The sequence below is a fragment of the Rana temporaria genome, chromosome 5 (assembly GCF_905171775.1).
Source record: "Rana temporaria chromosome 5, aRanTem1.1, whole genome shotgun sequence".
In the NCBI taxonomy this organism is placed as follows: Eukaryota; Metazoa; Chordata; class Amphibia; order Anura; family Ranidae; genus Rana; species Rana temporaria.
The window spans coordinates 155,937,547-155,953,844 of record NC_053493.1 but is presented as its reverse complement, the minus strand read 5'-3'; the positions used below and the strand labels follow the sequence as shown (position 1 = coordinate 155,953,844).

The window sequence follows — 16,298 nt, the reverse complement described above, 5'->3', positions numbered from 1 at the left end:
AGATGTAATGCTTGACTGTCGGGGCCTTTGAGGGACCTTGGGCCCGGGGTTTGGGTGCAGAAGAGGCCCTTTGCGAACCTTAGAGAGGAAGCGATGTGTAGGAGGTGAATTTAGCGAACCTTAGAGAGGAAGCGATGTGCAGGAGGAGATATAGGGTGAACCTTCTAAACTGTACATAGTTGTCCCAAGCAAATTGCTATTGTTTCTATATTTACTCTATCTCATCCAAGTTCAATTACCTCAAAAAAATACAAAAACAAAGCTGACGGAGTGTTCATTGTCTTGGAGTGTGTGGAAGTGAATGCCAGGCCGGGCAGGGTGACAGGTGGGCCACATTATTTAGCAGTCCCTACAGGGGGTAACGCTACACATTTTTCAATGTTAAACCTTTTGCCATCTAGTTGCCCACTCCATTAAACAACTGAGAATGATGGTGTGTAGCATTGCATGGTGATATGGTTGCTTTGTCCTAATAATGATGGGCCTAATGGCATGGATCTAATCCTTTTAACCCTCAATTCTCCCCATCTCCCCCTCCCTCCCCCCCCCCCAACATTATTCCCCCCCAACATTATTCCCCCATGCCCTATTTTATTTGTTAAGGTAAAGAACATGTTTAATTTGATTATTGTGGAATACATTGGTTTTAACAACTTCTTGGGCACGTTTATTTTTTACTTGCTAATAATAAAGTTCCGGACATTAATTAGTCTTGCAAATAAAAAGACATTGGGGTTGATTTACTAAAGGCAAATCCACTTTGCACTACAAGTGCACTTGGAGGTGCAGTTGCTGTAGATCTGAGGGGAAGATCTGAAATGAGGGGAAGCTCTGCTGATTTTATCATCCAATAATGTACAAGCAAAAGTGCTGTTTTTTTATTTTCCTTGCATGTCCCCCTCAGATCTACAGCGACTGCAATTCCAAGTGCACTTGTAGTGCAAAGTGGCTTTGCCTTTAGTAAATAACCCCCAATGTCTTGAAGACCAGTTTCATGACAGCTAACAATGTTTACGTACTTTCATTTTCAGTAACCCTTTCTCTTCCATCCCTCCTTTTCTGTTACAAAACTGACAATTTTCCCTTTGCATTATGGTGTGTTTAAGATTAACAATAATTTAGAAAAACTGGCTATTATTTAACCACTTGCCCACCAGGTAAATTCTGGCACTTCTCTCCTTCATGTGAAAATCACAATTTTTTTGCTAGAAAATTAATCAGAACCCCCAAACATTATATATTTTTTTTTAGCAGACATCCTAGGGAATAAAATGGCAGTCATTGCAATACTTTTTGTCACACCGTATTTGCGCAGCGGTCTTACAAGCGCACTTTTTTTGGATAAAAATCACTTTTTTGAATTAAAAAATAAGACAACAATACATTTTGCCCAATTTTTTTATATATTGTGAAAGATAATGTTACGCCGAGTAAAATGATACCCAACATGTCACGCTTAAAAATTGCGCCCGCTCGTGTCATGGCGTCAAACTTTTACCCTTAAAAATCTCGATAGGCGACGTTTAAAAAATTCTACAGGTTGCATTTTTTGAGTTGCAGAGTAGGTCTAGGGCTAGAATTATTGCTCTCACTCTAACGATCGCGGCGATACCTCACTTGTGTGGTTTGAATACCGTTTTCATATGCGGGCGCTACTCGCGTATGCGTTTGCTTCTGCGCGCGAGCTCGTCGGGACGGGGCACTTTAAAAAAAAATTTTTTGGTTTTCTTATTTATTTTTATTTAGTTTTATAATTTTTTACACTGAAAAAAAAAAAAAAAAAAAATTGATCACTTTTATTCCTATTACAAGGAATGTAAACATCCCTTGTAATAGAAAAAAGCATGACAGGTCCTCTTAAATATGAGATCTGGGGTCAAAAAGACCTCAGATCTCATAATTAGACTTAAATGCAAAAAAAAAAATTAAAAAAAAAAAATGTCATTTTTTCAAATGACAAAAAAAAAAATGTTTCTTTAAGAGGCTGGGCGGGACTGACGTTTTGACGTCACTTCCGCCCAGCAGAGCTAGGAGGACGGGTGAAGGAGATTTCTCCTTCAGTCCCGTCCCCGCTCAGCTGCCGGACACATCGGATCCCCTCCGCCGCTACCGACGGCTCCGGTAAGCGGCGGAGGGCGCGGGAGAGCGGCGGGAGGGGGGGGGCCCCTCTCCCGCCACCGATAACGGCGATCTCGCGGCGAATCCGCCGCGGAGACCGCCGTTATCGTGTACACCACCGCCCCCTGAAAAGATGAATATCTCGGTTGTGGCAGCAGCTGCTGCCGTTATCGAGATATTCAACTTTAAAAAGGAGGACGTCTTTTTGACATGGGGCGGTGGTCAAGAGGTTAAAGTGGAAGTAAACCCTCCTATCGTTTTCAGCCAAGGAAGCGGCCATCTTGACCTCTGTTTAATCTGCAACTGCCATGATGCTGTACATGTGACCTGTTATGAAACCAGCCATTGGATGGTTTGGCAGTTTGGTTGAGAGCACAAACAAATGTGACAGCTAGCATTTCCGGTATGCCGGGAATGTTAACTGTTTTTGTAACTATGAAATTGAAGGGTTTACTTCCACTTTAAACATAGTGCCCATTATTGTTTTGTATTAACCAATAAACTTCCCAGAAAGTGCAGTAAATGGAAAAGAACATAAAATAAATCAATCTTTGATATGGCCACCTTTAAAATAATACTAAAGGCAGAACTTTCTAAGCCCGATTTTATTTTTTTATTTATTTTTTATTAAGTCTTGCACCTTGTACAGTATAGGATTTCATGTGATCTGTGCCCAGTCTTGCCACGAAGAGTTAATCCAGCTCTGAGCAATCCTCTTATCTTTTTTCAGTGAGATAAAAACTGAAACACAGAGAAATCGGTTTCTCCCTCTTGCTGTGAGTGACAGGTGATTTACATATCTCATGCACGAGCCTGAGAGAGGCACTCTGTGTACTTTAGATCCCCTCCTCCTTTCTTCTCCAGCTCTCCCAGGATTGGCTGCTCCACACCTCAGCATGATTGGGCATGCTGAAGCCATGTGGTGAACTTTCTGGGTTTTGACTGGATGTTAGTGATCATAGCAGAAGTTCAGTGTAAGAAACACACAGGAGAAAATTCATGTTGACAAGGGGAGCGTAGATGGGGCGGGGAGTCTTATGACATCACGACCCCACCCATTGAACTCCAGACAACAGACCCACCCACAGAATCTGCAGTTTTTCGGGGTCCCATAACAGACAGAGGGGGGACATTTGACAGGTAAGGATACATGCAGGAGGCATGTATATCCTTATAGATAACCACTATGGCAGTAGTTTAGAAATGATGAGAGTGGGTTTACATCCACTTTAAAGTGGAGTTCCACCCATAAATATAACATTACATCAGTAGTTTTAAAAAAAAATGTCATTAGTCCTTTAAGAAAAAAAAATGTTTTTTTTAGATGCCTTCAAAGTGTTGTTGCTAGGCAGAATAGTTAATCTTCCCACTTCCTGCACCTAGGTGCTTAAGCTTCCTAACCTACACCGCACAGACTCCTGGGAATGTAGTGGGTGTAACTTTCCAGGAGTCTGTGCACTCCCCAGTCTCGAAGAATCATGTGACTTGGACAGTACAGGTGCTGAAACCTGATCTGAAACCTATTACACTGCTTGTGCAGCACTGAGCATGTGCGAGATCTGCAAGGCTGAAATCCAGGAAGTCATACAGTCTGGCTTCATGATGCCCACACTTAAGATGGCCCCAGTCAATTTCTATTTTATAAAGTGTCTAAATGCTGTAACAACCTAACAAAACAGACCTTAGTTTACAGACTAACTTTACTAGAATACATTAAGCTTGTGTATTACAGGGGTATTTATATATAAAAAGTGAAATTGTGGCCGGAACTCCGCTTTAAGTTACTTTATACTATTTCACAGTCCATAAAATATAATAGGTGTGACAAATAGAAACAACACAACACTACAGCAGATGCTTAGTTTGTCTTTGTAAACCGAGGCTTGTATCAGTCTGTTAGATTTCCCTTAGGGCTATTGGCTGCTGATCTTCAGTTTAAACTTAAGCTATTCTTAGGCAGTAAACAGCCAACTTTATATTGGATAATCAGCTGACTCAATTGTATAAACAATGCAGAACAAGTAGCACTTTTACAGAGTTTCCAGATTTATTTTTTAACATATACTCTGAATAGATGCTATGAACAAGCAAATGAACACATGCATTACACATGCAATCTGTCATAATTAAACACATAAACCTGATTTCGTCCCAAAATCTGGAGGCACTGTATTTAAATATCAGCCATTGTTTTATGGATGAGACCAAGTGTGCTTCTTTCTATCTCTCTACCCTTTTTATTGGTCATTGGTTGTGATAGACATCCTTAACCTGCCTGGCGGTAACCCCGAGCGTGACTCGGGGTGGATTTTTTCTGCTGCGATCGGTATCCCCAAGTCACGCTCGGGGTAAGCTATGCAGAGCCTGCAGCGCACGCTGGCTTACCTTGTCCTGGATCCAGCGATGCCACCGCGCTGACCTCGCTCGATTCACACAGTGTCCTCCTGTGCCGCCGATCTCCGTTCCCTGCGACATTACGACGCACGGGAGCGGAGATCGGCGCCAAATTCAAAAACGTAAACAAACACCTTACATACAGTATACTGTAATCTTATAGATTACAGTACTGTATGTAAAAAATACACACCCCCCTTGTCCCTAGTGGTCTGCCCAGTGTCCTACATGTACTTTTATATAATAAAAACTGTTCTTTCTGCCTGCAAACTGTAGATTGTCCATAGCAACCAAAAGTGTCCCTTTATGTCAAAAATGGTTTTAGATCAGCTAGAAAACAGCGATAATAAATTATAATCACTTGCAGAATTGTGCGATAGTGATTTGTGGGGAAATTCGTCATAAAAAAATAAAAGTAATGACAGCGACAATTCTGCAACTGAGAAAATTTCAGTGATTTTGAGTTGATTACATTATTCAATCATTTTTATTAGAGTTATATTATTATTTGTTATAATTATTTATAATTATTTATTATATTATAATTTATCATTTTGTTTTTAAAAAAATGTCATACCCGGGATGCCTACAAGACTCTTGTTTGGTCAGATTTAAGTGAGTTATTCCTAAGAATTACAGGCCTACAGTATAAAACGCCAAATTTCCTTGCAAATAATTTTACCGCTTTTGGTACGTAATTCCAGACAGAATCATACCGCCAGGGAGGTTAATGATCACCAGAAAACTGTGAAGAATGGGATGATTTGGATAAGGGCTCCAACAAGGAAGATGTGGTCAGAATTGGCATAATGGATTGCATTGGATTTTGTGGAATAAGTACAAGACCAAGTCTGAGCTAATTTCTTTCCTGCAACCACGGTGTTGGTGCGGGAATCTCTCCTGCCAGACCCTTGTCTTCTCCCGGGAGAAGAAAGTTATTATTGCTAGCGGTTATAGCAGCCACTAGCAATAATCGCAGAGAATACGGCAGGCTGGTTGTACCCAAGTTGATTGATCAATCTACTTGGTACATTCAGTCTGCCCAAACCGTGTATGGCCGGCCTAAAGGCCACTTCATAAATAAATAAAATGATAACTAAACCCAGGAGCAAAATATAATACAGTGGAACCTCGGTTAAGAAGTAACTTGGTTTGAGAGCGTTTTGATTTGCGAGCAACTTTTTTTTTTTAAATTCTGACTCGGTTTGCGAGTGTTGACTCGCAAGACGAGCAGAATTCAAGCTAAATAGGCCTGCAGTACCTCCTTTTGCCTGAGGAACAGGGGGCGCAGAAGCCGAGCAGAGCCGATCATTGGCCTGCAGTACCTCATTTGGCCTGAGGTACGGGGGTGCAGGAAACTAACCGAAGTGTCCTCGGGCCTTTTCAGACGTTTTTGGCGCTCTCTGGCACCCCCCAACTTCTGGCTGCATTCGGTATTGCATCCCATTGAAGTCAATCTGGAAAAAATGATTTTAGTTTCCATTGACTTCAATGGGAAAACTCGCTTTGATATGCGAGTACTTTGGATTATGAGCATACTCCTGGAACGGAATATGCTCGTAATCTGAGGTTCAACTGTTTATTGCATCTTACAGTCCTTAGATGTGATGACTACGTGACTTTTTTTCTTCTTTTTTTTCCAATCTAAGCATTTTCAGAAAATGAAGAAAATATTTGTTGATCTTGCTAAACATGTCGTGTCCTTGTCACTTTCTGTGAGCTGCACTGAAGCATATCTTTCTTCCCAGTTATTATCTGTAAACTACCAATTGCCCTGCCCCCACATAATGGAGATGAGGAAATAAAGACATGTGTGTAGCCCATATAAGGAGAGCAGCCTAGGGTGACAGCTATGGCTCACTCCAAAGATTCAGTAGTGAAGGGATGGAGCCATCCAGGGACAGAAAGTGTGTTATTTGCAGGATTACCAGTAAAAAATACATCACAAGAAAAAAAATGCAGACACCACACCAAGGACTAGTAAGTTGCAGTGTATTACATTTTTTATTTGGGTTTAACCACTTAAGGACCACCTCCTGCACATTTACGTCGGCAGAATGGCACGACTGGGCACAGGCACGTACCTGTACATCCTCTTTAAGTGCCCAGCCGTGGGTCACGCCTGCGACCCGGTCCGAAGCTCCTTGACCAAATCGCCGCCGGTGTCCCGCGATCAGTCACAGGAGCTGAAGAACGGGGAGAGGTGTGTGTAAACACACCTTCCACGTTCTTCACAGTGGCAATGTCACTGATCGTCTGTTCCCTGATATAGGGAAAGGTGATCAGTGACGTTACATGTCCAGCCCCGCCCCCTACAGTTAGAAACACATATGAGGTCACACATAACCCCTGCAGCTCCACCTAGTGGTTAACTCCTAAACTGCACTGTCATTTTCACAGTAAACAATGCATTTTTATAGCATTTTTTGCTGTGAAAATTACAATGGTCCCAAAAATGTGTCAAAATTGTCCGATGTGTCCACCATAATGTCGCAGTCATGAAAAAAATCACTGATCGCCTCTATTAGTAGTAAAAAAAAATATTATTAAAAATGCCATAAACCTATCTCCTATTTTGTAAACGCTATACATTTTGCGCAAACCAATCGTTAAACGCTTATTGCGATATTTTTTTACCAAAAATATGTAGAAGAATACGTATCGGCCTAAACTGAGAAAAAAATATGTTTTTTTATATTTTTTTTGGAGGTATTTATTATAGCAAAAAGTAAAAATTATAGATTTTTTTTTCAAAATTGTCGCTCTATTTTTGTTTATAGCGCAAAAAATTAAAACCGCAGAGGTGATCAAATACCACCAAAAGAAAGCTCTATTTGTGGGGAAAAAAGGACGACAATTTTGTTTGGGAGCCACATCGCACGACCGCGCAATTGTCAGTTAAAGCAACGCAGTGCCGAATCGCAAAAACTGGGCAGGTCCTTTACCTGCATATTGGTCCGGGTCTTAAGTGGTTAAACACACGAAATCATTAAACCATTTCACTGTTAACATGGAACCACACTTGTTCTTGTTTCTCTTTCATTGTATCAGAACAGTGTATACATTATTTACCAAACCTGAAAGAAAAGTACCAACCCTTACAGAAAAAGCCAGGCCTAATTAAAAACCAGTTTATGTTTTAAAGTGGAGAACTGTTGAAGTCACTGAAAACAACCAATTAACACGTTTACCTGCTTTGCTTGCAGTGGGACATCCACACACATTCTGTGATTCCGCCCATCCCATTCATTGCAACCTGCTGATTAGCAGCTCAGATTACAAACCGCAAAGCAAAACATTGGAAACATTTGCATTTTGTTTTCCGGAGTAGGAAGAATATGGAATAAAAATGTATAGTAGTTTCTACTTTATACTGTGTATGTATGTGTGTATGTATGTGTGTGTGTATGTATATATATATATATATATATATATATATATATAGATCTAGATATATATACATGGAAAAGTATTCATACCCCTTTTACATTTTGTCATGTTACAAACAAGAATGTAAATGTATTTTATGTGATAGACCAACGCAAAGTGACACATAATTGTAATATTAGATAAATATGTGAAAAGTGTGGCGTGCATTTTTATTCAACTCCCTGAGTCAATACTTTGTAGAACCACCTTTCACTGCAATTAGAGCTGCAAATTCTTTTAGGGATATCTCTACCAGCTTTGCAAAATAGCTCAAGCTCTGTCAGCTTTGACGGAGAGAGTCTGTGAACAGCAATATTCAAGTCTTGCCACAGATTCTCAATTGGATTTAGGTCTGGACTTTGACTGGGCCACTCTAACACATACAGTGCCTTAAAAAAGTATTTATACCTAGTGAGATGTTCCCCTTTTTGTTACGTTACAACAAAAAACATAAATGTATTTTATTGGGATCTTATGTGATAGACCAACACAAAGTGGCACATAATTGTGAACTGGAAGGTTAAAGATAAATGGTTTTCAATATATTTTTTTTTTTTACAAATAAATATGTGAAAAGTGTGGCGTGCATTTGTATTTAGCCCCCTTTACTCTGGTACTCATAACTAAAATCTAATGAAATCAATTGCCTTGCAAAGTCACCTAATTAGTAAATAGCGTCCCCCTATCTGCAATTTAATCTCAGTATAAAAAACAGCTGTTTTGTGAAGCCCTCAGAGGTTTGTTAGAGAACCTTAGTGAAGAAACAGCATCACGAAGGCCAAGGAACACACCCGACAGGTCAGGGATAAAGTTGTGGAGAAGTTTAAAGCAGGGTTACATTATAAAAAAATATCCCAAGCTTTGAACATCTAATGGAGCACTGTTAAACCCATCACCCGAAAATGGAAAGAGTATGGCACAACTGCAAACCTACCAAGACATGGCTGCCCACCGAAACTTACAGGCCTGGCAAAGAGAGCATTAATCAGAGAAGCAGCCTAGAGGCCCATGGTAACTCTGGAGGAGCTGCAAAGATTTACAGTTAAGGTGGGAGAATCTGTCCACAGGACAACTATTAGTCATGCACTCCACAAATCTGGCCTTTATGGAAGAGTGGAAAGAAGGAAGTCATTGTTGAAAGAAAGCCATAAAAATTCAGTTTGCAGTTTGCAACATGCCATGTGGGGGACATAGCAACTATGTGGAAGAAAGTGCTCTGGTCAGATGAGACCAAAATGTTACTTCTTGGCCTAAAAACAAAACGCTATGTGGAGCGGAAAACTAACACTGCACATCACCCTGAACACACCATACCCACCGTGAAACATGGTGGTGCCAGCATCATGTTGAGGGGATGCTTTTCTTCAGCAAGGACAGGGATACTGGTCAGAGTTGATGGATGAAGCCAAATACAGTGAAATCTTAGAAGAAAACCTGTTAGAATCTGAAAAAGACCTGACACTGGGGCAGAGGTTCACCTTCCAGCAAGACCATGACCCTAAACATACAGCCAGAGCTACAATGGAATGGTTTAGATCAAAGCATAATTATGTGTTAGAATGGCCCAGTCAAAGTCCAGACCTAAATCCAATTTAGAATCTGTGGCGGGACTTGAAAATTGCTGTTCACAGATGCTCTCCATCCAATCGGACAGAGCTTGAGCTAATTTGCAAAGAAGAATAGCCAAGAATTTCAATTTCTAGATGTGCAAAGGCTGGTAGAGACATCCCCAAAAAGACTTGCAGCTGTAATTGCAGCGAAAGGTGGTTTTACAAAGTATTGACTCAGTGAGGCTGAATACAAATGCACGCCACACTTTTTCACATATTTATTTGTAAAAAAAAATGAAAACCATTTATTATTTTCCTTCCACTTCACAATTATGTGCCACTTTGTGTTGGTCTATCACATAAAATCCCAATAAAATACATTTACATTTTTGGTTGTAACGTGACAAAATGTGGAACTATTCAAGGGGTATGAATACTTTTTCAAGGCACTGTAAATATGCTTTGACCTAAACCATTCCATTGTAGCTCTGGCTATATGTTTAGGGTCATTGTCCTGCTGGAAGGTGAACCTTCCACCCACAACATGATACTGCCACCACCCTGTTTCATGGTGTGGATGGTGTGTTCAGGGTGATTTGCAGTGTTAGTTTTCTGCCACATATAGTGTTATGCTTTTCGGCCAAAAAGTTCCATTTTGGCCTCATCTGACCAGAGCACCTTCTTCCACATGTTTGCTGTGCCCCCCACATGGCTTCTTGCAAACTGCAAACGGGACTTCTTATGGCTTTCTTCTTGCCACTCTTCCATAAAGGCCAGGTTTGTGGACTGCCTGACTAATAGTTGTCCTGTAGACAGATTCTCCCACCTGAGCTGTGGATCTCTACAGCTCCTCCAGAGTTACCATGGGCCACCTGGCTGCTTCTCTGATTAATGCTCTCCTTGCCCGGCTTGTCAGTGTAGGTGGACGGCCATGGCTTGGTAGGTTTGCAGTTGTGCCATAAGCTTTCCATTTTTGGATGATGGATTGAACAGCGCTCTGTGAGATGTTCAAAGCTTGGGATATTTTTTTATACCCTTACTCTGCTTTAAACTTCTCCACAACTTTAATCCTGACCTGTCTGCAGTGCTGGGACAAGGTCATTCGGTGCCCAGGGCGAAGATGGCAAACTGCCCCCCCCCCCCCCCCCGGTGTAAAGAACGAGTCAGTGTCGGTTTCCCATACCGCCTCCTGGCCGGCCTCTCGGTGAAGTCCCACCGGCTGGGACAAGGAATCGCCTGTTGGGCGCAGTGGCGACTCTAGGAACAATATATAGGGGGGTACATAAGATGCCACAGTCAAAACTTGGGGGGCACTAATAATTTTTACCAGTAAATTATACCATGGAAATTAAACTAAATAAGTGTGTGTGTGTGTGTGTATATATATACACACACACACACACACACAAAAGGTGAGAGTAATGTGGTATTTTTATTGTCTTATTGTGGAACCACACCAGCAATGTTATGTTAGAACGCATTATTAATACAAGTGGTGAGGGGGACTGTTAAACCCTGCAGTTGAGCCAAGTTTTTACCCCCCGCTACTCCCGTTAGCTGCATACAGGCAGTGGCTGGGGTGTATACATATTTCAGCCATGTTTAGTGTCATGGCAGCAATTACACCCTGTGTTGCTTTTGGCAGGTGCTTCCACCCACTGTGTACAACCCCTTCAACTGAATGAGGATGCTCTGCAACAGCCCCAACGAGTGTGAATGAGCCCTAAGGTGAAGCAGAGAGACAGAACACACAGACCTTGCATTCTTTTCTCCCAGGTAGAAACCTAATGTAGGAAACATGATTTCTGCTGGTTTAAAGGAATGCAAGTCTGTGTTCTGTCCCTCTGATGATAAAGATCTTTCACAGCCCAGTGTCAGGATGAGCATGTCTTCCTCAGATCCTGTTCCCCTCTATCTCTGCTGCCTGCACAAAACAACCAACCTACCATGCTGCTGCCCCTTTCCCTATCACTGACTATCCATGCTGCTGCTTTCTATTCCTGAAGCAAAGGAGAAAAACTCACAGTGACACAGAAGAGCAGAGGGGTCATTGTAGCCACTTCCTCCTCCTCTGAAACTGCTTAAAGTTGTCCAAATCTGGCGGCAGGAGAAAGGGGAGGGGCTGGAGTAGCATGATTGGATAAGAACTGGCATGTGACTGCACAGATCCCTGTCTATGCGGACCAAGCACTGGTATGACGACATCCTGCATCTCCTTGCTGTGCTGTGAGTTTTACCAGCATAGCTTTCTGAGCATACAGACAGGGACGGGAGCACTGCTCGCTTTAGGAGCCGGGTCTGCTGCAGTTATTATGGCAAGCAGGAGACCCGGTCTGCTTTTGAATTTGGAAGCATATGGGTGAACTGACTGTGTGCGAGCGCTACTCGCATTGACTTTGGAGTCAGCGTTGAGAGGGAGGGGGGAAGAATTCACTGCAGGAAATGACATTCTCTCTTCTGATGATTACTCTGCCCGATAGAGAAGTGAGGGGCGGGACTGGTCTCAGTCTTGTGCCGGGTGTAGGAGCGCACTCGGCACATGCTGTTGTTTTCTATGTAGCGCGGCCAGTACACCAGCACTTCTACTGCGCCCCTCTTCCTCCAGTAAATAGTCCCGCCCAGGGCATCCGCCCCCTCCGCCCACCCCTTGTACCGGCCCTGCCTGTCTGATGTGTTCCTTGACCTTCATGATGGTGTTTTTTCACTAAGGTTCTCTAACAAACCTCTGAGGGCTTCACAGCACAGCTGTATTTATACAGAGATTAAAGTACAGGCAGGTTGACTCTAGTTACTAATTAGGTGAATTCTGAAGGCAATTATAAATGCACGTCACACTTTTCACAGTACACCCCTCACATTTTTGTAAATATTTTATTATATCTTTTCATGTGACGACACTTAAGAAATGACACTTTGCTACAATGTAAAGTAGTGAGTGTACAGCTTGTATAACAGTGAAAATGTACTGTCCCCTCAAAATAACTCAACACACAGCCATTCATGTCTAAACCGCTGGCAACAAAAAGATATAATAAAATATTTACAAAAATGTGAGGGGTGTACTCACTTTTGTGAGATACTGTATTTATTTGTAAAAAAAAGTTAAAAAACATTTATCATTTTCGTTCCACTTCACAATCATGTGCCACTTGGTTTATCACATAAAATCCCAATAAAAAAGATGTATTTTTTTGGTTGTAACGTGACAAAATGTGGAAAATTTTAAGGGTTATGAATTATTTTTCAAGGCTCTGTATATGCTTTGTTGAGTAGTTCCTTTAAGCAGAACTAAGCTTTCCTTTCAATCAACATTATATATTTTTAATCCTTATGCTGCTAGCATTAGTAAATGGATAGGAAGGTATTATGGGCCAGATTCACATAGAATTGCGGCGGCGTAACGTATCGCATTTACGTTACACCGCCGCAAGTTTTACGGGCAAGTGCTTGATTCACAAAGCACTTGCCTGTAAACTTGCGGCAGCGTAAATCCGTCCGGCGCAAGCCCGCCTAATTCAAATTGGGCGTGTATCATTTAAATTAGGCACGTTCCCACGCCGAACGTACTGCGCATGCTCTGTTTTGAAATTTCCCGCTGTGCTTTGCGCGAAATTACGTCGCACCGATGTATTTTTTTGAACGGCAACGTGCGTTACGTCCTTTCCTATTCACGGACGACTTACGCAAAAAAAAAAAAAAAAATGTTATTCGTCGCGGGAACGACGGCCATACTTTAACATGGCAAGTCTAAATTTAAGCCAAGAAATAGCAGCTGTAACTTTACGCTGGGAAAAGCCGACTAGCGACGACGTAAGAGAATGCGACGACCGCGCGTAACTTCGTGGATCGCCGTAAACAGCTAATTAGCATACCCAACGCGGAAAACGACGCAAACTCCACCCAGCGGGCGCCGAAGTATTACACCTACGATCCGAAGGTGTACGAAGCCATACGCCTGTCGGATCGAAGCCAGAAGCTGTCGTATCTTGGTTTGAGGATTCAAACTAAAGATACGACGCGGCAAACTTGAAAATACGCCGGCGTATCAGTAGATACTCCGGCGTATTTCAGCTGTGAATCTGGCCCATTATATTTACTTGTTTTAAACTTTTTTTTACATTTCTTCAGTTGCTTCCTGGTCTAGACCAAAATTACGTCATACATCCTAGAAATGGGCATTTTCTTTCATCTGGGGGAAGGGGGAATGGGCTTTCTCAGCTAGGCACACCCTCCTGCCTGAATGAGATGAAGGGCAGATGGATTCCACAAAGTAAATGCTACATGAATCATCTACCTTTATGGGTTCACAGATAGAAATGTCAGGGGTATATTTTTAAAAGCGATTTTTCCAACAGTCTCTTTACAGTAATTTTTTGCACGTGGGTAGGCTTTCAGATGGTGACAGACAAGAGGGGTCAACACCTGTGGGATGTGTGCTAAAATGGCTACTTGTAGTTTTTTATTTGAAGCGAGTGTAACAGGATGACAAGGCAGGAGCACAATTAGGAAACGGGAACAGAGAGTTATAACAGGTAGTGTCTATACAAGGACCTCCATGGGAAAATCACAAGATATTTTCAAAAAAGTGACAGATTTAAAAAGACTGAAAACAACTTTTAATATTATTTATCACGTTAAAGGGGTTGTAAAGGTAAAAAAAAAATTCCCCTAAATTGCTTCCTTTACCCTCGTGCAGTCCTCCTTCACTTACCTCATCCTTCGATTTTGCTTTTAAATGTCCTTATTTCTTCTGAGAAATCCTCACTTCCTGTTCTTCTATCTGTAACTCCACACAGTAATGCAAGGCTTTCTCCCTGGTGTGGAGTGTCGTGCTCGCCCCCTCCTTTGAGGGGGCGAGCAGGAGAGTCAGGATGCTCTCTACGTTGCAGATAGAAAAAGGAGCTGTGTGTTAGTGGGCGTCCTGACTCTCCTGCTCGCCCTCTCAAGAGAGGGGGGCGAGCACGACACTTTACACCAGGGAGAAAGCCTTGCATTACTGTGTGGCGTTACAGACAGAAGAACAGGAAGTGAGGATTTCTCAGAAGAAATAAGGACATTTAAAAGCAAAATGGAAGGATGAGGTAAGTGAAGGAGGACTGCACTAAGGTAAAGGAAGTTATTTAGGGGAACACATTTTTACCTTTACAACCCCTTTAAGGATTGGGGGCCAGATTCTCAGTGGAGATACGACGGCGTATCTCCAGATACGCCGTCGTATCTCTGCGTTGTGCCGTCATATCTATGCGCCTGATTCTTAGAATCAGTTACGCATAGATATCTATTAGATCCGACAGGCGTTAGTCTCTTACGCCGTCAGATCTTAACTGCATATTTACGCTGGCCGCTAGGGGCGTGTACGATGATTTACGCGTCGAAATATGTAAATCAGCTAGATACGCGAATTCACGAACGTATAACCGGCCGACGCAGTAAAGTTACGCCGTTTACGTTAGGCTTTTCCCGGCGTATAGTTACCCCTGCTATATGGTGGCGCAAGTGCGGCGTAGCAATGTTAAGTATGGCCGTCGTTCCCGCATCGAAATTTGAAAATTTTACGTCGTTAACGTAACTCATCCGTGAATGGGGCTGGACGTAATTTATGTTCACGTCAAAACCAATACGTCCTTGCGGCGTATTAGGAGCAATGCACACTGGGAGATTTCCACGGACGGCGCATGCGCCGTTCGTGAAAAACGTCAATCGCGTTGGATCACAGAACATTTACATAAAACACGCCCCCCTGATCCAAATTTGAATTAGGCGGGCTTACGCCGGCCAATTTACGGAGCAAGTGCTTTGAGAATACAGCACTTGCCCGTCTAAGTTGCGGAGGCGTAACGTAAATCAGATATGTTACGCCGCCGCAAAGATACGCCGCTGGACGAGAATCTGGCCCTGGATTTATATATGCTTTAAAAGTCATTTGTGCTTGAAGTACCATTGCTGACCTCTCCCAATGATGGTAGTTGCTAATTTGTCAACTCTCTGCCTTTAATGGTAAGTCAACAACCTAGAACAAATATGTACCCATAGGTTTTAACTTCACTCTAACGTCACAGGGTGCATTTTTGTTTCAGGTAAGTAATCCTAGAAGTATTAAATCTAAAGCCAGCCAGAATACTAGTGTTTTTAGAAGGAGGTTAGGAATGACAACCATGTACTTTTCTATATATAAGTTTCCCTTTAGAAACATTGCAACTTTAGTTAACAAAATGTACGGTATGTGATAGCATAATGCTTTGGCAATGAATTTCCCCAATTTTGTGGATTCTAGGTGCAGAGTTTTGAAGAGGACTACCCAAGGGCACTCAGTCAGGACAGAATTTCAGGTAGGTCTCTCTTTTATTCATAAATTAGGTCAGAGTTTATTCTAGAATGTAGAAGTCAATCATGCTATAACAGATATCCTAAAGTGTATGTAAACCCCAAAATGAGTTTCTCCTGATTACTTCCTTTTGGTCTGTTTAACCACTTAAGCCCCGGACCATTTTGTTGCTAAAGGACCAGGCCCCTTTTTGCGATTCGCCACTGCATCGCTTTAACTGACAATTGCGCGGTCGTGCGACGTGGCTCCCAAACAAAATTTACGTCCTTTTTTTCCCACAAAGAGTGCTTAATTTTGGTGGTATTTGATCACCTCTGCGGTTTTTATTTTTTGCACTATAAACAAAAAGAAAGCGTAAATTTTGAAAACAAATCTATATTTTTTACTTTTTGCTATAATAAATATCCCCAAAAAATAAAACATTTTTTTTCCTCAGTTTAGGCCGATACGTATTCTTCTACATATTTTTGGTAAAAAAAATT

At 42.0% G+C, this 16,298-nt stretch overlaps 1 protein-coding gene across 2 annotated transcripts in view; it reads left to right on the top strand.

The window, feature by feature from the left end:
- ITPRID1 (ITPR interacting domain containing 1) overlaps nt 1-16,298 on the top strand; it is a 181,095-nt gene that overhangs the window by 100,343 nt on the left and 64,454 nt on the right. For both annotated transcript variants that reach the window (XM_040353275.1, XM_040353276.1), the window contains exon 9: nt 15,766-15,820. In XM_040353275.1, the coding sequence (XP_040209209.1) occupies nt 15,766-15,820 (55 nt within the window). The remainder of the gene's footprint in view (nt 1-15,765; nt 15,821-16,298) is intronic.